Raw genomic sequence first — 26,817 nt, forward strand, 5'->3', positions numbered from 1 at the left:
GCCTCTTCCCCTCACACCTCCCACTGCCCTGCCTCCAAACCCCCACGCCCTCCTGCCACTGACTTGCAGTACTAACTCATCCCTACACTTCCCATTGTCCTGATCCAGCTCCCAACCCCCTCTTCCTGCCCTGTCCACTGACTCTTTTCATGCCTCCTGTTACCCTTCCCCACTGATTCTCTCCGTCCTGGTGTTATCCAACCCCTTCCATCTCTCCTCACCCTTCCTGCTTACTTAACTGATGCTTTTTCCTTTGGGATCTCCTTTCTAAAGCTCCACCACTGCCCAGCCCCCTTTTAAAATCTTCCCTTCAGCCTGGCTCAGATAAGACTAACTGCCAGGGGGTTCTTTCTGTGCACCAATACTCTTACTCTGTGGTGTGTATTACTCCTTGTTTATCTGGGCTTTCCAACCCGCCTCCTCCTTTTTAGTCACCTTAGCTTTACCTTTAGCTTTTACCCTGAGACAATACAATATTCAGATGAACCTTTTTGACACATTTAATGACTCCTCCCTATCCGTTCTTTGGGCTTGTCTTGACAAAGTAATGTGCACCTGTGCGCCTGCTTGCTTCAACACAATGTCTCAGGGATGGAAATAATCTCAGATACAGTTCATTCTCATTCATCTCCTATCCCTTCCTGAGAGGGTCACACTGTATCTTTCATTTAACTCCTGTGTTCCTGGACATCATCCTTACCTCAGAATTTTCCTTCTTTCACCTGTTGGGATTTCTGCTTACTCTGCAATACAGGCCATCCAAGCAACCATTTTAACTCTAACTCATCCATGCCTTGACAGCCTCTCATCTTTATTATTACAAAATCCCTTTTCCATAGCCTCATAAAGTCCTAGATCTCTCTACTTAATCATGTGCAGAATGTTCCTGCACACCGCACACATTCAAAGAAACAAAACCACATCACACCTATCCTCAAAGGAATTTTCAGGTTTTTAAGCTCTTCATTGACTTGCTCCAACCTATTGGTTCCCCCCCCCCACATCTCTGCCCCCTTCACCCCACAGTTTTACCCCTGCAGCTGTGGGAGTTCTCTCCTCTCCAGTTTGGTCTTTTTTTCAGATTTCATTTAAAAGCATCTTTACTAGCCCTTGCCTAGTCCTGATAATTTCTCTCTCCCTCTTGCATTATTTATCAAGTGTAATTATAGGTAATTAAGTGCTTTAATATTCTATCCAACAGAAGGCTGAAAAAACAAACCAGAGATTGAGATAACTATTTAAAAATACTTAAATACATCAGGAAAAAAGACGCCTACATTTGTGACTATCTAGACCAGTTGGCAAAGGAGGATTTTTATGATGTAGCAAGGGAGTTAAAGTATTTGTTTAGATAATTCTTTACATAGAAGGCCATAGGACATCTTCATAGAGTAAATTGTTAATCATTTATACAATACCATAAATGTACACCACACTTTACAGATAAAGTGAAGACACACTCCCTTCTCTGCTTACACTGTGCAAGGCCTACCTATACACAGGCATCTGCCCACATAGCTCCAACTGCACGGTCCTTAATTAAACAATTAAAAAAAAAAAAAAAAAGGCAGGACACAGGGCAGCTGTCTGGGTGAGGGAGTATGAAGAGATTGGCTATGAGGAGAGTAGAAGAATTCTTAGAAGTGAGTTTTAAAGAGAAATTTGAAAGAGTTGAGAATGGGTGCTTGGTGGACAAAATATAGAAAGCTTTTCTAAGCACAAGAAGTTGCTAGTGTGAATGAATTTTGTACAAAAAATCCTGGCATTGGATGTTCACAAAAGCACAATTATATGCACTGTCACCTGTATGCTTTCATGTACATCCTTACCATTCTTCAGAAAGTCTGACCTTGTGCTACATCTTAATATTATAGTGACCTTATGTATAGATTAAATAAATACATTAGTCAAACTGATGTTGCACAGTTAAGCACTCAAAGGCAGGAAATTCCAAAGTTAAGGCTGTATGTTCAGTGCCTCCTTGTGAGCATTGCACTGTGATATAGTTGATTACATCATCGTGTTTCTCAAATACTACAATACGTCATATCATCTTTTCTATATCTTTAGCTAGATTTACATAATTTTGTATGTTTGTCATTTCTTGTATACTTCTACTAATTTAGTTGCCGTAATAGTCCAGTATATGATAACTAACTTTATGACAAATTCTCTGCTCGCTAAAGTTGGTAGCTAAATTGAAGTACCTTACATTTAACAGGATTCTTTTCCTTTGGAGACAGTTACATTTCTGAACAAGAGTTCAGTATTGTATCTCACAAGCTATTTCTCAGACAGAGTTGTATAGTCTTATTTCTGACTTATCTTTTATGTGGATGTGTACATTAGTATTTTTGGTATGCTCAAACTATCTTAATAAAGCTCAAATTTTACTTATGACTTTCTTTAATTTCTCATAAGAACATGTGTGTAGAGTTTATGCTTATTTGCCACTGATTTGAAAGTTATCACTATATTTCTAACCAAGCAAGTACAACACTTAAACATGTTGAGTTGTGACTTTTAAGCCAAAGACTTTTTAAAATAGTGGATCTTGGGTTCTTCTTATTTTTGGTATTTGAGTCTTTAAAGCTCTTGTTTTCAAGGTTTTTTCCACAAAGGCAGACAATTACTTTAATTTTAAAAAATGAAAGCTGAGATTCTAGTGTATTCACATGACTTTTGTGGGAGCAGCTTTAAGAAAATCCTCAATAAAATCAGAGCAGTTGGCAGCATTGAATTACTGGTGAAATTCTATAGCTTGTGTGATGCAGGGGGTCAGACTAGATGATTAATGGTCCCTTCTGACCTTAAAATCTATAAGCCTAAAACACTTATCTGACATCTTGTTATATTAACACTTTTCTTTATGGGGTCTGCTAACACTTCCAATTAGGGCTGTCAAACGATTAAAAAAATTAATTGCGAGATTAAAAAAATAATCACAATTAATCACAGTTTTAATCGCACTGTTAATAATAGAATATCATTTATTTAAATATTTTTGGATGTTTTCTACATTTTCAAATATATTGATTTCAATTACAAATCAGAATACAAGGTAAAGCTCACTTTATGTTATTTTTTTTAGTACAAATATTCGCACTGTAAAAAAGATAAACAAAAGAAATAATATTTTTCAGTTCACCTCATACAAGTACTGTAGTGCAATCTCTTAATCATGAAAGTTGAACTTACAAATGTTGAATTGTTTTTACTGTTTTTGTTTTTTTATAGGTTTTTTAACCTAACCTAACTGTCCAGAGGACATGTTTCCATGCTGATGACAGTTCTGCTCGATAATTATCCAAAGCAGTGCGGACAGACGCACGTTCATTTTCATCATCTGAGGCAGATGCCACCAACAGAAGGTTGATTTTCGTTTTTAGTAGTTCGGGTTCTGTAGTTTCTGGATCGGAGTGTTGCTCTTTTAAGACTTTCGACAGCAATCCTATAATGGAAGTTCACGAAAGTGCTAGTGTTATTTTATTAATAGCTTGAAAATGATATATTAAGGGGCAGAAAGTTAGTACATGTGCACTTCAGATTCCCACCAAGCCTTCATTCTGCCTCTGTATCCCCATCCACCCTCCATCTCCATGCTAGAGACTATCATGCATCGTAGCAAAATACCTCTGCCTTTTTGTTGTATGATGTAACCCATACCCCTTCTTCAGGTTTTATCAAGTACAAAGTAGGTTTCTGTCACACGTCAAGAGAGTTCCAGAGCCTGATTAATGGCAACCGACTAGTATGCTTAGACTCTACACCCCATACTTGAAGGGGTCCCCAAATTTATCAGCAAGTGGTGGACAGAGGATTGGTGCTGGTGTAGCATGTAAGACCCAGACTGAGTGGGCAGAGGACCAAGAGTACTTAAATTAGTGACCAACCTCAGGGAAGCAGTTGAGGGAGGGATACCTGGCAGCCATTTGCTGTCAAGCTGGCCTCCACACAAATCCTACACCCCTCCGTGGGGAAAGGGCAGAATAAAGACACCACTGAGGGACATGGGATACGCTGGGGTTTCAGGACAATATGCAAAGAGTGGGTAAGATGAAGATGTATGTCTGGCCTGTCTTATAGGGGTTGGATCAGTTCATAACAGAAGGGTAATCTGGATAGAATAAATTCTCCAACTCTCTGGGACATGGAGGAGGTTGTCAGCTCTGGACCATATCTTTTCTTCTCTTCATATCCTTCCTCTCCTATTCCTGCTCTGTCTCCTGCCTTTATGCTTGCCCTTTGGACTCTTCACCTGCCATCCCCATTCTCCTTCCTCCTACTACTCCACTTCCTGTCTGTCTATTATCTCTGTCAGAGTTCACAGCTGAGGTAGGAGCAGATGCAGGCTGGAACCGGGGCGGGCTAGGTGGGAAACAGCCACAGGTACACGCTAGAGCAGGAGCAGCAGTAAGGGCAGTGTTCCCAGCCAAGCAGTGACATTGGGCAGACTAGAGAGGCTGCTTCCCAGGAGCCTATGTACCTGCCTTGGGATCACCTGGCGGGATCTCGCCTGTGGATTGGCTGAACCCTGTAGGTAACTGATGACTCTCTACACTCAAGCAGGCTCAGAGGTAACTCAGGGATGAGACCTCACACTTTATCTCCCACTTCCTCACTCTGAGACCCATCTCTCCCTCTTTGACTTGGCTTCTGCTCTCTTCTTGGAATCTAGTTTCTCCTTCTCTCATTTCTGCATCCACTGGCTGGAGAGGAGGAGCCGTCTCTTCACTTTCAGATTCTCTCCTCCCATACCACCTGTTCCTTTCTATCTAGTCTCTCCCTCCCCATCCATGGGATCCTCTACCACTCTGGCTCCCTCAGTCTCTCTTCCTGTACTTTGATGTCTGGCTCTCTATTCCTGTCACTGCAGCTGACCACCCTCATTCTGGTTAGTTTCAATGTTGTATTTCCTATCCAGCTCTGAACTAACTCCGCACTGCCTTATTCATCATCTGGCTCTGCTCTTTTCTGAGGGTTCTGTCTTTGACTCTCTCTGATCACCACTCTCTCCACATTGCTCACTTCTCCTTGTCTTCTTTGCCCTGTCCCTTGCTCTGTTTACAGGCTCCAATCTTTCATCTCTTTGGACCCTTACATCTACTAGGCTTAACCAGTTTCTGTGACCTTTGTTTCTCAAATGTAAGACTGGCCTTGTGGTTAAAGCACAAGACCATGATTTTATAGAACTGGGCTCTATTTTTAGCTTCCTGATTGGAGCCGGTAGCAAACTACTTCTCCCCGCCCCCCCAGCAGCAAGGGAGGAATTACAATTCCTTCCCTGTGCTCTTGTGGGGGTGACACAGCTACACATTGTGCCTGTACGTCTAGCTCTGTATGAAGGGTAATCTTGCTCTGAGGCTCGGATTTTCAAAACTGGATAGGTGTATAAACACAGCATGATGCACTTCACTAACTAGATGTGTAAGTGGAACTTTCTCTGCAGCTGGATTAGGTGGTGGTTGTCTCTGGAGGTCCTGGATGGCAGCAGCCAGCTCTTGCCAAAATAAATCTATGCACATATTTACTGACTTAAGTGTGAGGTGGTACAGTGTCTTGAGAGCCTCAGATGGAAGGTGCTCGATAGGTGCAAGAGTTACTAATATTTCTGTGTTGTCAGGTCACTTTGTAAATATGCCCAGTTTGTTGTTAATGGCAGTTGTAGAACCTTTAATTTCCTTTTTTGGTAAAACTGTCACTGAGGCATATTCTGTACTCACTGCACTCACTACCCTCTCTGATCCCTGGGGCTTAACCTTGAAGAGGTTTTATGCACAAATAGAGTCGAAGAGAAAGAATCACAACACAGTGGCTCTCCTGACACAGCTGTGGAAGCAGACAAATGTTAAGGCAGTAAAACGACATCCATGAGTTTCTTCTCCAGTTTTCTTCTGTGAGTTGCAGTATGAAAGTTTCCAAAAGAAGTTTCTGCTTTTCACTTTAAAGTTACTTCTGGGTTGAGAGAGCAGTGACTTCCTGAAAGCCTCCTGTTGTGCTTTCAATGACAGTGATACTAAATCCAATTTGTCTTCTCTTACTATGGCTGTTTATAACAGGAGGCGCATGGAGACTGCATGTTAACACAATTCACTCTTTGGCTTCAAGAAGAGAAAACCACTGAGACAAAACCAAAGATCTTTTGCATATTTGATTCTTCACAGCGTTTGGACTTGTGAAGCAGTGCTGCAATGTGGTGGTTTCAGCAAGGCCTCTGTTTCTTGCCTTCGGCTTTGGTTGTTTGGTCAGCCGCTTCTTTCATATTTTCATACATTACCGCAGTCCTTCTACGTCATATTGACCCTTTGGTGCCATACATCAGGTCAGTAAAACTCTAACTGTTGCACTGTTAACTATACCACAGTATTCATGCCAGAACTGGCCTTTCCTTTATATGCAAATGTTTCCCCTAACACTTTAAAAATTGTAGTTTAAAATGTATAGTTTTGGGATTAGCAGTTCTAACATTAAACTAAGAAGATATTTTTTTAAAAAACAAACATCAATACTTGTCTTGTTAATTTAATTTAGTTTAATTTTTTGGACAAACACAAACATTTACATTTTAAGGTTTTCATGGCCTGTGTTAATGTCATTACGATATCATAGGGTGTTTTAGTGATCACTAGAGATGTTGGATAACTGGAGGCACAGAGCCATAGAATAAGTATCTGAATCCAGAGTTCTTGTTCTATGACGCCAATTCTCAGCCTTTTCTGTACTTGGACTCATCCAGACACACCCTCCTTTCTAGCCGTATGGGAAGGGCAGGGTGGTTACATATGCAATCTTGAGATTGGAAACCCGTGTTCTATGACAATATGGCTTTTTCATTTGAAACGTGGACATTTTCCTCTTTGGTTTTAACATGTTTTTTTAACTAAAATCAGTTGCTGATGCAGTGTTATAGACAGCCATGGGTAATTCTTAGTTCTGCTAACCAACCACAGTCACAGAATTTAACATCTCTCTGGAAGTACTAAGGGTCTGCATGTGCCTCTGCTGCTGTCCTCCTTCAGGTGGCTGGACCTACCATCATCTTCCCTCTCTAATTTCTCCTCCATTTGGTGGAAGGACTGGCAGCCTTCACAAATTGATCCATTGACTATTGAGCTGCTAGAGATGAGTTGTAACTGCCCTTATCAAAAAAGGTATCATGCTTTGTGCAAATTACAAAAAAAAAAATCTATCTTTCCAGCATGACACCTAGGGAGAATTAGCTTTCCGTGAATTCCAGAATGTCTATTTATATCTAATCTCTCATATTCTTTAGTTTATTGCCCTTCTGTGTCATGTGGTTTACTCTCACTTAGGCCAGGATTTCAGTGTTACCTTCTGATTCTGTTTTTTTTTTTTTAAATCCACACACACACACACACAATTTTTAGCTGCTGTTAAGAGTATTAAAACGTTGTTAGTCACATAAGATGAGATTCACCCCATGCGGAAAGCCAGCCCCAAGCCTATGTGCCACTTAATTCCTACTGTGGTCCTTAATTCCTAAACAGGTCCAAGGCCCCATGCTGGCCTTTGCACTGGGTCTTTACAAGTTAAATTAGCAGTGAGAACTTTTCACTAATTGTTTAATCTCTTTAAAACTCTCCTTTCTAACATTACTTCTTACTTATGGCATGGCAGCTTCACCCTTAGAGTTTGCGAGACCAGCCTGCCTGGAGGCTTGATACCCAATCTTTGCCTTTGTTATGATTAGTGCTGCTGCCTTTTTGATCTCCTGATAGATTTACTCAGAGTTCCACCGTGGTGTAATGGAGATACAGAAATATCAGGCAAGATTTTCCAGAGATTTTGAGAGCCGAATTTGAGACACTTTAAAGGGGCCCTTTTTGCAGAAAGTGCTGAGCACCCACTTTAGAAAGTCAGGCCCCGTTAAAGTATTTCAAGTTGGGTACCCAGAAATTGAGGCTCCCAACCTATTAGTCACTTTTGAATATCTTTACAGGTGTAAAAATTTAACTCTGCAAGTCTGCCTTGTTTATAGTGAATCAGGCAGATGTTTGATTGTGTGCAGTGAATAACATATGGGACCACATGTTGAACAGTTAAAGATAAAAAATAATGAACAGCTCCCACATTCACAGTATACAGTCCAGCCTGCACACTAAATGATCCAAGTGTCCTTTGAAAATGCGTGATCATGTAATTAAAACCTGTATTGTAATCTATATGCAGGGGCGGCTCTATGGTTTTTACTGCCCCAAGCACAGCAGGCATGCGGATTTCGGCGGCGTGCCTGCGCGCGGTCCGCTGGTCACGCGGATTCGGCGGCATGCCTGCGGGAGGTCTGCCGGTGCTGTGCCTTCGGCGTCCTCGCCGCCAAATTGCCGCCGAAGGCGTGGCACCGGCGGACCTTCCGCAGGCATGCCGCCGAAAGCTGCCTGCCTGCTGCCCTCACAGCAACTGGCAGGCCGCCCCCCGCTGGTGCCTGGAGCCGCCCCTGTCTATATGTCCTGTTGGAACCTTAACTTTGGCCTTTCCAGACTTTAGAGTGCTTCATTTTACAGCCTTAACTGTCTTTTAACTTTTTATGGAGAATTAACATAAACAAACAGGATAGCTATGTTGGATTGTACATATTGTTCCTGTTCTAAAAACATTGTGCCCATAACAAAAAGGCAGTCATGTTGGCTTCTGCATCCCTAGAAACTAGCACAGTAAATTGCTTAAGTAGTGTACAACAAAATAGGTGAAACTGCTTTGAATGCTTCATGACCCTGTTTCTCCTTTCCTTCCCTCCTCTTATAAAGATGCATTTCTCTGGTGGAAATTTACAGTACATGATGGAGAACCATGTTTTATATACTGTTTTTCTTACAGTGACACAGGGACAATACCTCCTGAAAGATGCTTATTTGGGATTATGTTAAATATTTCCACTTTCTTAGGTAAGTAGATAAAATGACCTCTAGCACATTGTAAACACTTCTGGAATACAAATTATTAAACAGGAACACTAAGTTACTTAGTTTCATTATTACTAAATTACCCCTAATTCCCAGAGAAAAGCTACATTAAGAGAGTGAGGCTGAGTACAGATCAGTTATTTAGGGTGAAATGCATTATAGGATTGTTGTAATTATCCCCAAACCAAGCATTTATTAGTGCAGGAAACTCATAGTTAAGGTTAAGCTTAAAAGAAATCAAGACATGTTAAGGTATGAAAATGCACATTTAGGACAAGTCAGTAACCTTAACTGTGCCCAGTAGTGACATCATCGGGGAAGTGGAATCTCATGTGTCTTTAAAAATCAGTTTAATCTTATCTGGGATCACAAACACTACATGCCTTGATCAGAAGGTAATTGCATTTCTGTCACTTCACTTTATTTCCTGACTTGAGTTCCTCACTTTGCTCTCTTAGGGCTTGTCTTCACTAGTGGCTAAATCGGCGCTGCTGCGATTGATGCAGCAGCTGCGATTTACTGGGTCTGGTGAAGACAGGATAAGTTGATGGCAGAGCGCTCTCCTGTTGACTTCAGTACTCCACCTCCTCGAGAGGCGGAAGCTGTGTCGACAGGAGAGTGTCTCCCATCAACATAGCGCAGTGTAGACAGCGCTGTAAGTCAATCTAAGCTACGTCGACTTAAGTTACATGACTTACGTAACTTAACTCGCGTAACTTAGATTGACTTCGGTCATTAGTGTAGACCAGACCTTAATGTAGTTTTTGCCTTTTAAATAACAATGACCTCTGTCTCTTATCACCTTACAGTTGACAAGAATAGTCTCCTTGTTTACTCAAGCCTCACTGCATTTGGGTTGTTTGTTTACAGGTATTGCTACTGTGTATGTTCGCTATAAACAAGTTTATGCTCTGAGTCCAGGAGAACCCAAGATCGCCAGATTAAATAAGGCTGGCTTTACGCTTGGAATAATAAGCTGTTTTGGACTTTGCATTATTGCCAACTTCCAGGTTTGTGTTCTGTCTGCAGTTTTCTGGATGTTATACTGGAAGGACAATTCAGTATTTTGGACCAGATTTCAGAGGTGCTGAGCCCCCACTGACTTAAGTTATAGCTGTGGGTGCTCACCACCTCTGAAAAGCAGGTCCTTTGTGTATGTTTTCTTTCAAAACAGACAGACATTTTGGGAAGAATTACAAGCATTAGTAACCTCTGTCCTTCTCCTGTCTCTCAAATGTCTATTTTTCTCTACAATATTATCTTCCTTTTCAGAGTTTTCCCTCTCTCAAATTGATAACCTTTTAAATATTCACACCACTAAAAGCAAGAAACACCATATGCAGGGCTTCCAGGTGTCACCCATCTGATGGCAACAGTCATGCATTTGGTAGCCATGTCATGCATATCCGCATCTCAGTTGGAGTCTCATCCATCCAGCTGATCTGCCAAAAGGATGCTGGCATTTATCTGTAGTTATGCAGCCTTTTGGCTGCTGGGGAGCCTGCTGAACAAGGATCCAGATGCCTCCTTCCCCTGTTGGATTAGGGCCAGAAGTGAGAAGCCAGGAAGTGGCTAGAGCATGTGCTGGGAGCAGAAACACAAGGTGAGGAGCTTGATACTGGCCTCAGGCTCCAGCCTACTCTCTTCCCCCAAATCCAGTTGTACCACATGCTCTATAGCACATAGCCCCTGCCCACTGGGAGCCCCAGCACCCAAGATCACCAGCCGCCCTCAGGAGCTTTAACACTTCCTATCCTTCCACGGGCCCAGCACTTCTTGACCTCCCAGCAGGCACCCATCTAGCTACTCCTCCCTCCCTGTGGCCACTCACCTACTCTGGCTAGAGATGCCAAGTTTTATTCAGCTCCATGTCCTAACCCCACCAATGATCAAGGGATGGTGTGTTTGACTAGGCCTAAATTTAGGGTTATATGCAAGTTAGTTAATTAAATACTATACATAAAATGGCACATGGTACAAACCAGAACTTGGCAGCTACGCTTATTACCATATTTGACTCTCAATGCTAACAAGGAGGATCCCACAGAAAAAAGAAGGAGCCAAAAAAGAAATTATATTCCACTAATTATGGAGGATAAATCAAGAGGGGCAGAAAGTGAAGTAAGATCGAAGGGTGAGCAAAAGGGTTCCAGAGGAGGACACCAAGCAGAGAACCCCAGATAGTGGTCGATGCAGAAACTGTTGAGGGTGTCAGTGGATGCTGCCTCGTAGAACTCTGCCCAGATGGGTGCATGTGAGAGGCCAAAGGCTTATCTGCAAGGAATAATTGACACGCATAGCTATAGCAGAGTAATTGAATAATTATTGTGCTATAGCTATCCAGCTCAATTTTCCCATGCAGACAAGCCCAAAGAAAATTTCTCTTCTTCTGCCGAGTCTTGATCTCTACATTGGCAATATAGAAAAACATATTTGACCACTGGATGGCAGTATAGCAGCACGCAATTTAAATTCTGATTTCTACAGAGTCAGCCTTGGGAATTTATTGGCATTTGATTAAATACGTGGCCAGATTTTGTAAGGGACTGGATGATTTCATTACCATTAATCTCATCTGTAGTTACGTAGCTAAAATAAGGGGAAGCCAGTCTCATGTTTTAGGATATAAGATGATTTGTGGGGAGAGGAGGAATCTATCATGCACAGTCAGCCATGTGCATTTTTTTCCTGCCTTCCTTCTGAACATCAGGAACTGGTCACTGACCAAAGACAAAAAACTTGTCTGAGTGCACCAACAGTCTGATTTTCTATGGAAAATCCTGTGTTTCTTTGATAATAGTAGAGTGTTTTACAATTTGTTACTGTTAAATTTTGAAGTATGTATTCCACTTAAAGTGTGATTCTATTCTACTTTTAAAATAAGTAAAAGTGACCCTTTCTTATTCAAAGGAGCAACTGCTGGTTTTAATGCAAAGCTTTTATTGTTCTTAACCCCTGTTAGAACTGACGAGTGAACATACCTATGAGGGAGTAAGGGGAAATTTATTTCTCCTACATAAAAATTGTTTACTAAATTCCAGTCAGTGCAATGCTGTTGCATTCAGTGGGGTTGCACTGGTGTCACTGAGGACCTGCTTTGACCTGAAGAACCTTTATTACTGGTGGTGATGTACAAGAGACTCCAGCTTGTTTGAGTTTGCAGAACTGGCAGTTAGGAAAGACTAATACACCGAGCCAATTTTATCTAAAGTAATTGAGACACAAACACAGAACCCCATGATTCCATTTTTACAGTGTCACTTTTCAGAGTAGAACCACTAGGTTTTAGCCTGTATTGTGTGATCCTGTTGTGTTCATAAACTTAGATTTTACACAGGGGAGAAAGTAACTTAAGGGACTTACTGGTACACAGGGCTGGAGTCCTGAGCAGGGCGGGGCCTCAGGCAGAAGGGGCGGGGCCTTGAAATCCCCGGGTCCTTGAAATCGCCACTGCTACCCCAGGGCTCCGGCCGTGATTTAAAGGGCCAGGGGCCCTGGCTGCTGCCGGGAGCCCAGGGTCCTTTTAAATTGCTGGCCTGGGGAAGCTGCCCCCTGCTGGTACTGTTGGCTGTGTACCGGCTCTTGCCGGTATGCCGTACCAGACCGTACTGACTTACTTTCACCTCTGATTTTAGGATAGAAGGGGTTAATAGGCCATCTGATCCCTGCCCTCATCTGCATAATTGCAGGGCTTCCTTTATCCAGCTTCAGTGTTGCATCCCAGTTTTCTTTGAATACATCTTGTGATAAGACCTTGATGGTTTCTTGTCATTAAACTACAGGCTTCCTTGGACAAATAGCATGCAGCCAAGTTTGCAAGAGTGGTTACTGACTACAGGCGACTCGACATTTCTGGGTCCAGCTTGATACACTTTGTGCATCATGTACAAAAGTGCTGAGCACCTGCAGTTCCTAGTGACTTGAAATGGAGCTGCAAGTGCTGCGCAACTCAAAGTCAGGCCCACAGTGTCTCAAGTTGGGAACCCAAAAATCAGAGGCCTTTTTGAAAATGTCGGCTTTGAACTCTGTGCCTTGGCTTGCTCATCTGTAAAATGGAAATATGAATACTTACCACAAAGGTCCTGTTAGGATCAGTTTTTTCATAAAAAATATTTTGATCCTCAGATGGAAGACTCTGTATATGTGCAGGTTACTGGTACTATTCTCATGGTGATATTATTCCATTGTCTGATAGGCCTATTCTCATTTTACTTGCCTCAAACCCTCCTCAATAATTCCTCCACTTTCTTTTTGTTAGTACTGTTCAGTTTTTTACAGACCAGTCTCATTAAGGCTGTATTTCACACAGCCATCCTAGGAGTCAGATTGTCATCTTTTCATTATTAGATGAGAATCTGTGACTTGACATTGAATTTTTTGTGTCTGAATGATGGGAAGTGATGACAGACGAACTAGTTTAATTGAGAACACTGAGTGTTGCCAAGTCAAATAATGTGCTGTTTAGGAGGCGTATGCTTAGCAACAACAGTATTATAAGAAGTATGTGGCCAAATGAAAGCTCAGTAAAAGCTTTTATTCTGCCATGGTGATGACCCCCCACACACACCCCGATAACTGAAAACAAGGATTGTTTTAAAAAATAAAATAAAAGAAGTTTGTGCTATTTTGCTCAAGTCCGTTCACTGTTAACATAGCCCTAATTATTGCAACTAACTAAAAGCCCTGCTGTTCTGGCCAGTTTACTAAAATCTCTGCTCTTGAGTAAAGTATCACAGGAACTTTAATAACCGCAAGTGGCCAAGACCTTAGTTTTATGTTTCATCTGAAAGACTAGCCCTCCGGCAGCCAATTGCTCCATGACAACATGTCCTGACAGAGAGTTGGCAGCTGCTGAATTGCTACTAACCATATGTGGATTTGCTTTGAAGGTCTCCCATCCAAGTAGTGACCCTGCCCCAGCACAGCTTAACTTGAGAGATGTGAGGAGATCCCAGTTAGAGGTGGTGGCAGCTGCAGGCAAAGCTTTTATAAAGTGGAGCTATCAGCACTGCAATAAACTAAATTGTGTTCTGTATATTTTATGTACATATTATATTTTATTTATATCTGTCTTTCCACCTAGAAATATAGTCTGTTTTATATGCACGTAGTTGGAGCCTGTCTAACGTTTGGAATAGGAGCCATTTACATAGTGGTTCAGACCATTCTTTCCTACACGATGCAGCCAAAACTTTTTTGGATCCGAGTGATTGTGCTACTCTGGTGCGGATCAAGCATAGCAAGCAGTATCCTTTGTTGTGAAATACAAGTAACACTAGTAGTACAAGCTAGATCATAAAATAGAGTAAGTTTGTGAAAAATGTGCAAAGAAATGTGTGGGGTCTCTTCTAAATAATTGTCAGTGCTAAATAACGTTTGACCATAGAATACATACTAGTCTATAGACGTACAATCTACATTGTGCTCTCTACTTCTGTTGTCTCATGGGTTTTGTTTAACATCAGAAAGAAAAGTTAATCCTGTGAATCTGTCACACTAGTTCAAGGCAGGCAGAAGGGATGGTTCACCACTTACTGAGGTTGCAAAGTAGATTCTTCATTCTAAGAGAGTTGAAGATGGCAAAGAAATGTGATATCAAAGCACTAAGGCCTGAGAAGGGCAAGTGCATGAAAGAGACCAGTGTTTTTAGTGGGAGAGCATCAGTAGTTAAATAAAAACAAGCAAACCCTGCATTAACCATGCTTTTGTCATCTTGCATTTAGAGTATGGGAGTGTGCTCTAGGTTAGGATACATCTTAAATCCATTTCAAAATGTAAACTAGTACAGAATGCACAAGATCACAGGACTAGAAACAGGAACTGATCACAGAACTAAAAATTAGCAGTAGCTTAGGTACAAGTAATCATGACTTGATCACTTGTTATGGGCAAATATAGAATACTGGTTTGGACTCTATATACATTTGGTGTTTTAAAAAGGGCTAGTTTCACAAAGCTGAAAATAAGTATGAGCCAAACCAGTTGACAAAGGATTTAAACCAAAAATAATGGATAATTGAGAACTATTTAATAACATTTTACTAGATACCTAAAGAGCCACACTGAAGAAAAGGCCACACTAGTTTAAAAAAAAAAAAACAACCAAAAACCACCAGCCAATCTAGTATATATGGGAAGTGAAAGTAATTATTTCAAATAAAACTCACCCACCCACAAAATGGAAGAAAGGGCAAGTTGACAGCTTCTGAATTATATTAATACTATGAATTGTGGGAAATTGGTAAGGGAAGCAAAAGGAGTAATCCTATGGCCAGCAGCGTTAAACATCTTATTATCCTTAAGTGTAGGATTCCTTTTGTTCCTAACAATGGTATTGGTCCATTACTAGCTGGACATGGTTGACCTGTCAAAAAGAAACTGAAAAGGTAAAAGTGTTCAATAAATATTTCTGTTCTGTATTTGGGAAAAAGCCAGATGATATAAATATATCATATGGTGATGAAATACTCTCCATTCCAGTTGTGATTAAGGAGGATGTTAGAGAGCAGCTACTAAAGCTAGTCATGTTAAAAATTAGCTGGTGTGGTTAACTTGCACTCAAGAGTTTTAAAGGAGCTGAAGTTGTTGTAATGTACTTTGACTTGACAGGGTAGTGCACTACATTTTGATAAGAAACTACAAGAGTACAAAATCAATATGGCTCACATTAAACAGATTAAAAACTGGCAGGTCTCAAAATGTAATTATAAATGGGGAATTATCATTGAGCAGGTGTGTATCAACTGGTGTCCTCCAGGGATTAGTTCAGAGCCCTACATTATTTAATATTTTTAGTTAATGACTTGGAAGAAAACAAAATTATTGAGAAAGTTTGCAGATGAAGATTGGGGAGAGTGGTAAATAATGAAGAGGACAGGTCATGGATATAGAGCTGTCTGGACTGCTTTGTAAACTGATTGCAAGCAGACAGCTTGTGTTAACAGAACTCCATAGAAAGTCATACATCTAGAACACAGAAGACGGGCCATACAGCATAGGGGCATCTGTCATGGGAAGCATTGACTAAAAGACACCTGAGCAATCAGCTGAACATGAGCTCTGAGTTCAGTGTTGTAGCCAAAAAGGCTCATGAGATCTTTGGATGTATAAATGAGAATATTGAGTAGGGAGGTTTTACTACCTCTGTAAATGGCATTGTTGCAAGCACTACTGCAATACTAACGAGGAGTCCTTATGGCACCTTAGAGACTAACAAATTTATTTGGGCATAAGCTTTCGTGGGCTAAAATCCACTTCATCAGGTGCATGGAGTGGAAAATACAGTAGAAAGGTATAAATACACAGCATATGAAAAGCTGGGAGTTGCCTTACCAAGTGGGGGGGGTCAGTGCTAATGAGTCAATTCAATTAAGGTGGAAGTGGGCTATTCTCAACAGTTGACAAGAAGGAGTGAATACCACGGGAGGAAACATCACTTTTGTAGTGCAATACTGTGTCCAGTGTTGGTGTCCACAGTTCAAGAAGGATGTTGATTAATTGGAGAGGATTCAGAAGAGAGCCACGAAAAAGATGAAAGGATTGCAAACAATGCTTTTAGTGCTAGGCTCAAGGAGCTCAAACTGTTTAGCTTAACAAAAGGGTGACTTGATTATAGTTTAAATAATTGCATGGGGAAGAACAAACTGATAAGAGGGCTCTTCAGTCTAGGGGTATGTCTACACTACCCGCCAGATCGGCGGGTAGTGATCGATCTTTCGGGGATCGATTTATCACGTCTAGTGTAGATGCGATAAGATCGATCCCCGATCGCTCTGCCGTCGACTCCGGAACTCCACTGCGGCGAGAGGCGGAAACGGAGTCGACGGGCGAGTGGCAGCGGTCGACTTGCCGCCGTCCTCACGGCCAGGTAAATCGACCTAAGATACGCCGACTTCAGCTACGCTATTCATATAGCTGAAGTTGCGTATCTTAGGTCGACACCCCCCCCCCCCCCAAGTGTAGGCCCAGCCTAGGAGACAAAGATATAACAAGATCCAGTGGCTGCAAATTGAAGCGGGACAAATTCAGACTAGAAGTAAGAAACAAGTTAACAACAAGGGCAGTTAGCCATTGGAACAACTTCCTAAGGATTGTGCTGGATTCTCCATCACTGGAAGTTTTTAAATCAAGATGTGATGTTTTTCTAAAAGATCCGTGCTAGTTCAAACAGGAATTAGTTCAAGAAAGTCCAGTAGTCTGTGTTATACATGAAGTCAGACTTAATCACAGTTGTCCTTTCTGGTCTTAGAATCCATGAATCTGCCCCTTCCCACTTGTGCCATGCGGTCATCCAAACATCAGCCATGTGATTCCCCACCATCACAACTTCCTCTGATTCACTGTTTCCCCTCCATTAATTATATTTTAAGGATTGAAGGAATTAATTGACTAAGAATCTCAGTTATCGGTGGGGAGATCAGACCCATCTCCAGAGGCAGCACAGACCCGGAGCTTCCTGCAGCCAGGGAAGGTACCTGGAGGTGCATCTGATCTCTGCCCAAGAGCAGCCGTGCAGGGGAAGAGCAAGTCCTGTCCCTCCCCAGCCCGGTCGGGAGTCAGACTTGAGGCTTCTTCCCCCACAGCTCCCACCGGGGCTCAGGGTGCCCACTTTTCCAAGGGGCCCCTGGGCATGGGCCCATGCATTAATCTGCCACTGGCCCGGACTAGCAGCTAGGAGCCCGTGGCTGAGGCATTCCCAGCAGGATAGGGGAGATCACACTCGCCTCCACCTCCTGGAGCCTCCTCTGGCTGCCGTAAGCTCCATGGCTGCTGCCTTCAGAGCCCAGCTCTGAAGGCAGCACAGAAGTGAGGATGGCAATCCCGGGACTCCCCTACAACAGCTTTGTAACTGCCCCACGACCCCCTTTTGGGTCAGGACCCCCACAGTTACACCACCATGAAATTTCAGATGTAAACATCTGAAAACGTGAAATTGACTAAGACAGAATGGACCATGAATTTGGTAGGGCCCTAGTTTTGGGGTAAGAAATTATGCTTTTGTTGCAAAGAGTAACTTTCAGTTTCACCTCAAGGTTACTGTTCATTATTGTAAATGCATTTCAGAGCCCAGACGCCCATCCCATTTATGCAGATACCTGGCCACAGGGTGAAACTTAGTCTAGACAATAACTTGAACATTCTTTCCAAATTTGCCATTTAGCATCTCGCATCTTCCTTACCTTGTTTCTTTAGTGTTTGTTTCTTCGGTCCTTTTGTACAGTGGCCTGTATGGAACTGACCTAGTACAGAAGCTGCACTGGAACCCACAGGAGAAAGTAAGTCAGATTTTGAGAGCGGGGAGGAAAAGGTAGGACAGTTCCATAAAGGAAGTTGTGTGCATTTAGCATTGGAAAAAGTATTCCAGGTATGAAGGCTAATGCAGACTTTCTAACTCAGGGATCGGCAACCTTTGACACACAGCTTGCCAGGGTAAGCACCCTGGTGGGCCGGGCCGGTTCGTTTATCTGCCGCATCCGCAGGTTCGGCGGGAAGCGGTGGCCAGCATATCCCTCGGCCTGCGCCACTTCCCGCAGCCTCCATTGGCCTGGGAGAGCAAACCGCGGCCAGTGGGAGCTGCGATCGGCCAAACCTGCGGACACGGCAGGTAAACAAACCGGCCCGCCAGGTACAGGTTTAATGACTAGCAGCCACTATGCTGTACATGACCTGCCTTGTCTTGGCTGACAATTCTGATCATAACTTTGTGGTGAGCAAACAAGACTCTTCACAGTCACATTTTAACACGGTAGCATTTTGCATTGAAGATGAAGCCTGCGTGTTCATTGCTGTTTGGTGGGTTACTGAAGTGGGTATGAGAGATTAATAGGAAGAATGGAGAGAGAGGAAGAGAGCAGGAGATGAAAGAAGGAAGAAGAGAGGAAAGTGGGCAAGTTAAAGGTACATGTGATGTAGCTGTACTTTGTTAGTTGACCTTTAGAGGCCATTATGTAGTAAAGCAACACTCTAGCCCCCAATATACATTAGAAGCAATGTGTACAAGGTACATGACTTCCAAAAAATAGAGAGTTAGAAGTTGTCAGCCATCTGCACAGGACGTCTCTGCACCCTTCTGGGGAAAGAATACGTCACCCTTTCCCTCCCAGACACCAGGTAAATTCAGCTTCATTGTCTTATGAAAGAGTTAGATAAAGGTAATGGGAAAATCCTGACAGATCTAGGAGAGCATCCTTTGAAATGCTGAAATATAAGCCTTCTACCACTGGAGACTGAAAAAGCAGCCTCATTACATAGATGTATTTTCTCTTCAATACAGGGCTACATAGTTCACATCATCAGCACAATCTCAGAATGGTCTCTGGCTTTCTCCTTCCTCAGCTTTTTCCTCACCTACATCCGTGATTTTCAGGTAAAGTGAAGTTTGTGTCCAATGCTTTATAGCCTGAGACTCATGAAATAAACTTAACATCATTCATCAAATATCAGAGCTGGTAAACTCAGCCCCACCAGCCTAGTTACAACAATACACCTTTCTTTTGGTTGTTTTGAGATTCTACCCTGAAAGAGCAGCAAGGTCCCATCTTACTCACTAGATTTTCTTTGTGCTGTGTCCCTAAGGTATATCTACTGAGGGATCAGAATTAGCTTTCACTACTTTCATATCCTACAAGTGCTGCAGAGCTATCATAGCTCAGAGAATAACATGGGAAATAGCACAGGAGAGGAATGTTTCAGAAAATTCTTGGTAACTGAAAACGGAATTAGAATGAAAACTGTTTTGCCACCCTATCTCAAGCAACCTCTATCTGCACCTGCAGTCACCCAGACATCAGACGATTATCTCCTTCCTGAGCTGTGAAGACTTTCACACCCTGAACAGTCATGAGAGAAGTTTGGACAATGCCATATTATTTCCTCATGGGTATCTCAGGGCTATTTGAGTTACTAATATTTTGCTTTCTTAGCAGGCAAGTAGTTTTTGGAGTGATATGCATTTCAGAGTGCTTGGCCTTGTCTGTAGAAGCTACTCTGGGGAAAGAACAGAGTAAATAGTGGAGCTTTGCTACGTTATGTTATTTTTTCTTTCCTTTCTCATTGTTTTCTGTTACAGAAAATTTCCTTGCGTGCGGATGTCAGTTTAAGTGGACACAGCGTTTGCAATACACCCAATAGCTTTGTGGCTGATGAACACACGCTGTTGATTGGAGGACGTTTATAACTAAGTGGGAGAGAAAACACTTTCTCAGCTTTTATATCTCAGGAATTTTAAAAGTAGCAATAATACTAACAATTTATATAAGCGTTCGTATCAAAAATTCCATCCAATTAAAGAGGAGACTAAATTCAATCACTTTGACACATAAAGGGCTTTGCTATTAACCCACATAGCAATGCAAAGGTGATTAATAATCAGTATTGTCAATAACCTGTAATACATTTCTGCACTTATACATTTTATAGAATGAAGAATAAAATGGACATTGGAAAGTTGTGAGTGGCTCTGCTGATTTGGTCTATGCGTTCTACACGCACAGCAAGGCCTTGGACAAGATTCCAAGCTGTTTCCACTCAGGGCCTGATACAAGTCCCATGAAAGTCAGTTACAATGAATGGGAAGATGTATTTAATGAGGATTAGCTACATAGATTGGCATAGGTGGGGAGGAGTTATACCTTATACATGTCCTAGCCTTGATAATTTTGACAAATGCATATGCACAAGGGGCCAAATTGAAGGTTGTACAGCCTTAATTCTGGCATATCCTACCTTTTGAGAGCTTGACTTTGCAACCTTAATATTCTTACATAGTTTTGTAGGTAGTTTCCCAGGTTTTAAAAAAGCAAACTGGGGGCGGGGGGGGGGAGGGGGAACCACATTCCACCATATTGACACCAATATGGCTCATTAGCAGGCTTGGAACCTTTAGATCAACTGCACAGACCTCTGCAGAGCTAATGAAGTGAAGTAGAAGAATAGCAGGTTGTCCTCTGTGGACTGCACTAGAGGGGGATGAGACAGTTAGCCACTAGTCTCAGGTATTTGCTGACTGGAAGAATGGTGGGACGCAGGAGTCTTGGATTCCATTTCAGGCTCTGGAGGGGAGTATCTGCTCTACTGAGCAGAGAACGTTTTGCCAGTTCCTCCAAGCTTGATTCCTCTGTCTTGTCCCCTCCAACCTGTCTGTTCCCCACAACTGTCTCTTCATCGCCATTCGCTTTGCCTACCCAGCCCCAGTCTCCTCACCCAACAAGTCCCAGTCTCCCTCCAGCTCAATCCCCTACTCCAACTCTCAGTTTCTCTCCTCTTCTTTCACCCCCGGCTTACCAAGGTTTTGTCCTAATCTACTCTTTTTCTCCCCCAATCAGCTCCTGTTCCCATGCGCTCAAATCTTCCACCTTTCCTCTTCCATGCTTGCTGAAGGCCAGCATTGGGTCATTCAGATCACAGAAGAGACAGCAGACGGAAGTGCCATTGCGTTGATAGTAGGGCCTTGCTTCATTCAGCCAAGAACAGAAGCAGGGTCATCAGCCCCTACAACACTGACTGAAATGAAACAACCGCCATTTCTCTCCAGCTACCAGACATCCCAGGATAGCCCCACCTCTCCCACCACATTCCTGGGGCAATCCAGGGCTGAAAAATGCAAGTTGTGCTCCTCTCTTCCCTCATGCCCACTTCCACCTGCACCCTGGGGATGAGCAGGGCATGTGACCTCTCCAGCTGGGCACTGCTCATGTCAGTGTCCCCACTGCCTTGTACTGACATCAGAGTAGCTTTTCCTAGCGCTACAAAGGCAAGGGGGACAAACCTGCTTGTGAGTAGGGTCTCAAGTAAGCGCTAGTGGGGGCTCTCTCCTTTCCCCCACCCCTGTATCTTGGATTCCTCTTTCTTTATGCTTCACTTCCTCACTCCCCCTTCCCTTAACCCCATCCCACTGTTTTATTTCCACCACCCAGCCCCCTCTCCCCACACCTCAATATCTGTAGTCTCCTTCCCTCCCACCCCAACCCTATTCTCTGGCTTCTACTTTGTACCCTCCCCCCCCCATTTCCCAAGATTTGGCTTTGCGAAACATGGCAGCTTAGGGCAGTGACACTGGTCATTGGCCAGACTGCCTGGGCTGGTCAGTTCTGCATCCACATGTGGAGTTAAAAAAAGAAATATATGGAGATATACCTATCTCATAGAGCTGGAAGTGACCCTGAAAAGTCAGAGTCCAGCCCCCTGCCTTCACTAGCAGGACCAAGTACTGATTTTAGCCCAGATCCCTAAGTGGCCCCCTCAAGGATTGAGCTCACAACCCTGGGTGTAGCAGGCCAATGCTCAAACCACTGAGCTATCCCTTCCCCCGAATAGTTCATCTGGAATAACTCCCCAGGTAGACAAGCCCTTACACAACGCTCAGTAATGACACAATACACAAATCCCTGTGCTCCATTAGTTCCTCGTCCACATGACCATGACAAAGAAACACTATCACTTCAGCAGCCTGACCTTCCATCTGAAAGCCCAACGGACACCAACCGCCCCAGCACTGTTACTGAGGGAGTCATCTTACACACTTAGAGTTTTAAAAGTGTGTAGATCCTAATGTGTTTTATTAAACACTTGCATTGTGTCGGCACCTCGGGTGTGATCCACAACAGTACTTAAGTGCTACCACAAGCTGCAAAACCCTGTAGGCCCCTAAATTCACTCAGCACCTAAGTGTTCGCAGTAAAAGTTTCCTAGACACTTACGCTTCTGCTCTGAGCATGTGCACATTTGCCTCACTCTAGGCACCTGGATGCTGGTCTCCTGCCTATGTCCCAGCGTGAGTCACAAACCAGGAAAGACACATGCACCCCTAAGTCACATGTGGGGCCCATTCTGGCAAGTATGCTGAGAGGCTGCCTACCAGATCGGGCCCCTCAGGCAAGTTCACAGTAAACATCTGGCGGAAGGAAGAGCTCTGGATAGGGTACTCACCCGGGATGTGGGTTCAAGTCCAGGTGAACAGGGATCTGCCACCTCTCAGGTGAGTGCTCTAACCACTGGGTGATGCAGTGCTCCCTCACCCTCTCCTATCTTCCACTTTCATTAATTGAAGTAAATCAATAGTAATTGGACCATGGGGGGGCATGGATCAGCATCACCTCACACCCCCCATCAGTACCCGGCCCAGACCAGGGAAGCTTATGATCCAGCCAGCGAACCAAAATCGGGGATGAATCCTGGTCACATGCTGCCTGAGGCACATTGCGCATATGCTAAGAAGAATTGGACCAGAGAAAGTTAGCATGACTCCATACTAGTGCTCAGAGCACTCTCCTGAGATGTGGCAGATTCCTGTTCAAATCCCTTCTCCTCAGGCAGAGGAGGGACTTGAACCAGTGGTTTCCCACATCCCATTGAGTACCCTCCCCACTGGGCTCAAGTTATAAAGGGGGTTCCCCTTTGCCTGAGGCACCTGATCCAACTTTAAATACCATTTCGTTTCCCCTCATGCATGGGATTGTATAAATCCATTACGTGGGCACACAAAGCATCCCTGATTTCCATTGTGTGCATGGATCCAGCAGTCATGACAGGAGCACTGTCTGGTTTTGTTACCGGCTCAGCAGTCCAGTAGTATCTTGATTCTACTCCTCACCAAAAAATGTTCCCCCTTGTTCTCACAGACATTGTGCAGAATACAGCAGGCCACAATAATGCAGACTGCATTGACAACACGCCTCCAAATGGTTTTGCAGGCAGCGCTAACAGGATTTCAATCTGCCAAATGCACATTCTGCCACCATCCTACAGCTACTGAGTGTGCAGCTGAACTTTCTTTTGCCAGCTCCTCTGAAATCAGGATATGATTTCATAAGCCATGGCAACGGGGGGGGGGGGTAAGTGGGTTAGAATAACCATGGGGACAATGACTCCTTTTATTATAGTGTCATGTGGTCAAAATAATGTCCCAGTTTCTCAATGAAGGAGAAGTCCTGATCTCCAGAACATCCAGGCATCATGCACCCTGCCAATACATTCCACGTCAGTGTCCAGGAATCTGCCCTGTGGTTGACCAGGGCCTGCTCCTCCTATGATGGGGTAGCACTCTTTGCAGTTTATGTACTCATGTATTCCTCATGGTAGGCAAACTATAGGCACAAGTCCCATCCGGGGCTCTGGTCCAATTTGGAAAGTCCATTCTCTCAAAGCCAGCAATTATTTCACCAACATTTGTAATGCCCACCATCTTCAAGTTCACCACAGTCCTAATTGCCTCAAGTCTCTGCCACAACCCCCCACCCCCAGTTGTTTTACAGTTACAGTTCTCAGGTCCTCTCACTCCCAGATCCAGTAAATGCAGCCAGCTGAGTGCCTTTGGCAGAGCCCCTTCCTCACCCTTCTGGTCCCAGGCAGGAACTGACATGCTAAAGACCTGCAGCAACTTTTATCTGAGCCTGCTGGGCTCTGATTGGCTGCTTCCATGGGGCCTCACTAGGCCAGCCTGGAGGACCCACTTTCATTGCTCCTTCCTGGGGCAGGATGTAGGAGGACCACAGAGCGTCCAGCGGGGGGGGGGGGGGGGGGGGGGGGGGGCACAAAGGGTCAGGTACACACCATCACATAGGCATAAGCACAAAGTCCCCGTATGTTTAACCTGGGTTAGCTCTACAGGACATAGAAAGCTTGTTTATTATAGAAGCTTCTATTAGATTGTAACTCATTTGTGTATCTATGTTTACCAACTAATTCCTTTCTTTTTCCTACTTAATAAATCTTTAGATAGTTTATTGTAGGATTGGCTACAGGTGGTATCTTTGGTTTAAGATCTAAGGCAGTGTTTTTCAAAGGTCGGGTCATGACCCAGTACTGAGTCGCGGCATGTAAGGCACTGGGTCGCCTTGCTCAGCACTCAGGGACCCTAGCGGCTCTGGTCAGCACCGCCGATCGGAATGTTAAAAGTCCCATCGGTGGTGCTGACCAGCTAAGGCAGGCTAGTGCCTACCTGTTCCAACACCACACTGCGCCCCGGAAGCAGCCAGCAGCCCATCCGGCTCCTTGGCAGAGGGACCACGGGGCTCCACGTGCTGCCCCTGCCTCAAGCACCGGCTCCACATTCCCATTTGTCAGTTCCCGGCCAATGGGAGCTGGGGGGAAGGTGACTGCAGGTGAGAGCCACGCGGAGCCGCTTGCATACCTCTGCCTAGGAGCCGGACCTGCTGCTGGCTGCTTCCGGGGCACAGCACGGTCTGCAGTGCCAGGACAGGTGAGATGCCTGCCTCTGCACCCTGGCAGCACCACTGACTGGGAGCTGCTGGATCTAAGTCTGCGCTGCAACCCCGTGCCACAATCCCCTGTCCCAGCCCTGAGCCTCCCCAAACTCAGAACCTCTTCCTGCACCCCAACCCCCTCATCCCTGGCCCCACCCCAGAGCCTGCACCCACAGCCCAGAACCCTGACCTCCTCCTGCACCCTGAACCCCTCATTCCTGGCCCCACCCTGCAGGCCTCACCCCCGCACCCCAACCCTCTGCCACAGCCCTGAGCCCCTCCCACACCCCAAAGCCCTCATCCCCAGCTCCATTGGGTCACAGGCATCAACAATTTTCTTCAACTGGGTCCCCAGAAAAAAAGTTTGAAAACCACTGCTCTAAGGTGTAATTGACCTAGGGTAAGTGACTGGTGCTTGGGAGTGGGAGTAGCTTGAATATTGCTGTGATTCTTAGTGTAAGGGACCATCTCTCACACTTGTAGGCGCACCTGGGTGGCGAGATAGTCCAAGGGGACTGTCTGTGACTCTGTGGTCAGCCTGTTATAGTGCCTGAGGAGTTTATACTTGATAATTGGTTGGTGAAATCTAAGCATAGAACACAAAGCCAGAGTGGGGTTTGTGCCCGGCTTCCTAACAGTCTGCCTTGAGGTTGGTACAGACGGTCTTGAGTCACTGGAGGCAGCTTTCCAGGAATAATTACTGTGACACTGCACCCCATATTCTTCACAGTGATATTATGATGATAGGATTATGGCATAATTATGATGCATTTTGTACAAGATAAGTCATGTGAAGTGTCATTTAAAAAGTTATGATTTGTTGAATATGGTTATCCTATTTGTATGCCTGTATCATTTTTGTATCTGAAGTTATGAATATTGACTAGGGATCTATATTTCAAATGGGCTTACTCTGGAAAACACCCACAGCCAGCCTTTCAGGTACAACAATGAAAACACCATATGGGGCTGATGGCCCATCAGCAAAGACAATGGACTGTGGAATAGCTTAACCTTCCTGTGGACGTTTTGGCCAGCCGGTAAGCAAAGGCTGCTATACCACTGCAAGGGCATGTGACCAGACCACATGTTTCTAGACTCCATCTTGGGATGTCAGTACCATATGCTAAAGCTATATAAGGCAGGGGAGTGACATCTTCTGTTGTTCTTCACTCCCCACACAACAAGACTCCTGGAAACATCTGAGGAACAAAGACTGAACTGGGGGTGAGTGCTGGATCCAGGCTAAAGGGATTTCTAGTCTGTGTATGAAAAACCTGGGGATTCCAAGCTGTAAAGCAAGTGCAGCTTGTATCTTAAGAATCTACAAGTCTGCCCATATCACCAGTTCGGGTGAGAATCTGCTATTCATATCCAATCTATCTAGTATATTAAGCTTAGGTTGCATTTTTGTTTATTTGCTAGGTAATCTGCTTTGAGCTGTTTTCTGTCACTTGTAATCATTTAAAATCTATCTGTTATAGTTAATACGTTTATTTTATGTTTTAATCTAAACCAGTGAGTTTGAAGTGAAGTGTGTGGGAATCTTAGCTCGGAGGGGTTATTTCATTTCCTCTCCACATTGAGGGGGAGGCTAACTGGGTAATAAATTAATACTGGTTGGGTTTGGACCAGGGCAAGATGGTACATCTCTGGGGTCCTAGGCTGGGAAGCTGGTGGTTATTTTGGCTGTA

At 43.9% G+C, this 26,817-nt stretch overlaps 1 protein-coding gene across 1 annotated transcript; it reads left to right on the plus strand.

Annotated features, from left to right (window-relative positions):
* The first annotated feature begins 3,331 nt into the window (after nt 1–3,331).
* On the plus strand, nt 3,332–20,370 carry DRAM2 (DNA damage regulated autophagy modulator 2). The gene is made up of 8 exons (XM_024217901.2): nt 3,332–3,371; nt 6,060–6,322; nt 8,836–8,903; nt 9,792–9,931; nt 14,005–14,167; nt 18,114–18,196; nt 19,195–19,287; nt 19,990–20,370. Exons 2-8 carry the CDS (start codon nt 6,192–6,194, stop codon nt 20,095–20,097), a joined length of 786 nt encoding a protein of 261 aa, XP_024073669.1. The 5' UTR covers nt 3,332–3,371; nt 6,060–6,191; the 3' UTR covers nt 20,098–20,370.
* The last annotated feature ends 6,447 nt before the right edge of the window (nt 20,371–26,817 follow it).

The sequence above is a fragment of the Terrapene carolina genome, unplaced genomic scaffold (genome assembly GCF_002925995.2).
Source record: "Terrapene carolina triunguis isolate 2854851 unplaced genomic scaffold, T_m_triunguis-2.0 Scaffold191, whole genome shotgun sequence".
Lineage (NCBI taxonomy): Eukaryota > Metazoa > Chordata > Testudines > Emydidae > Terrapene > Terrapene triunguis.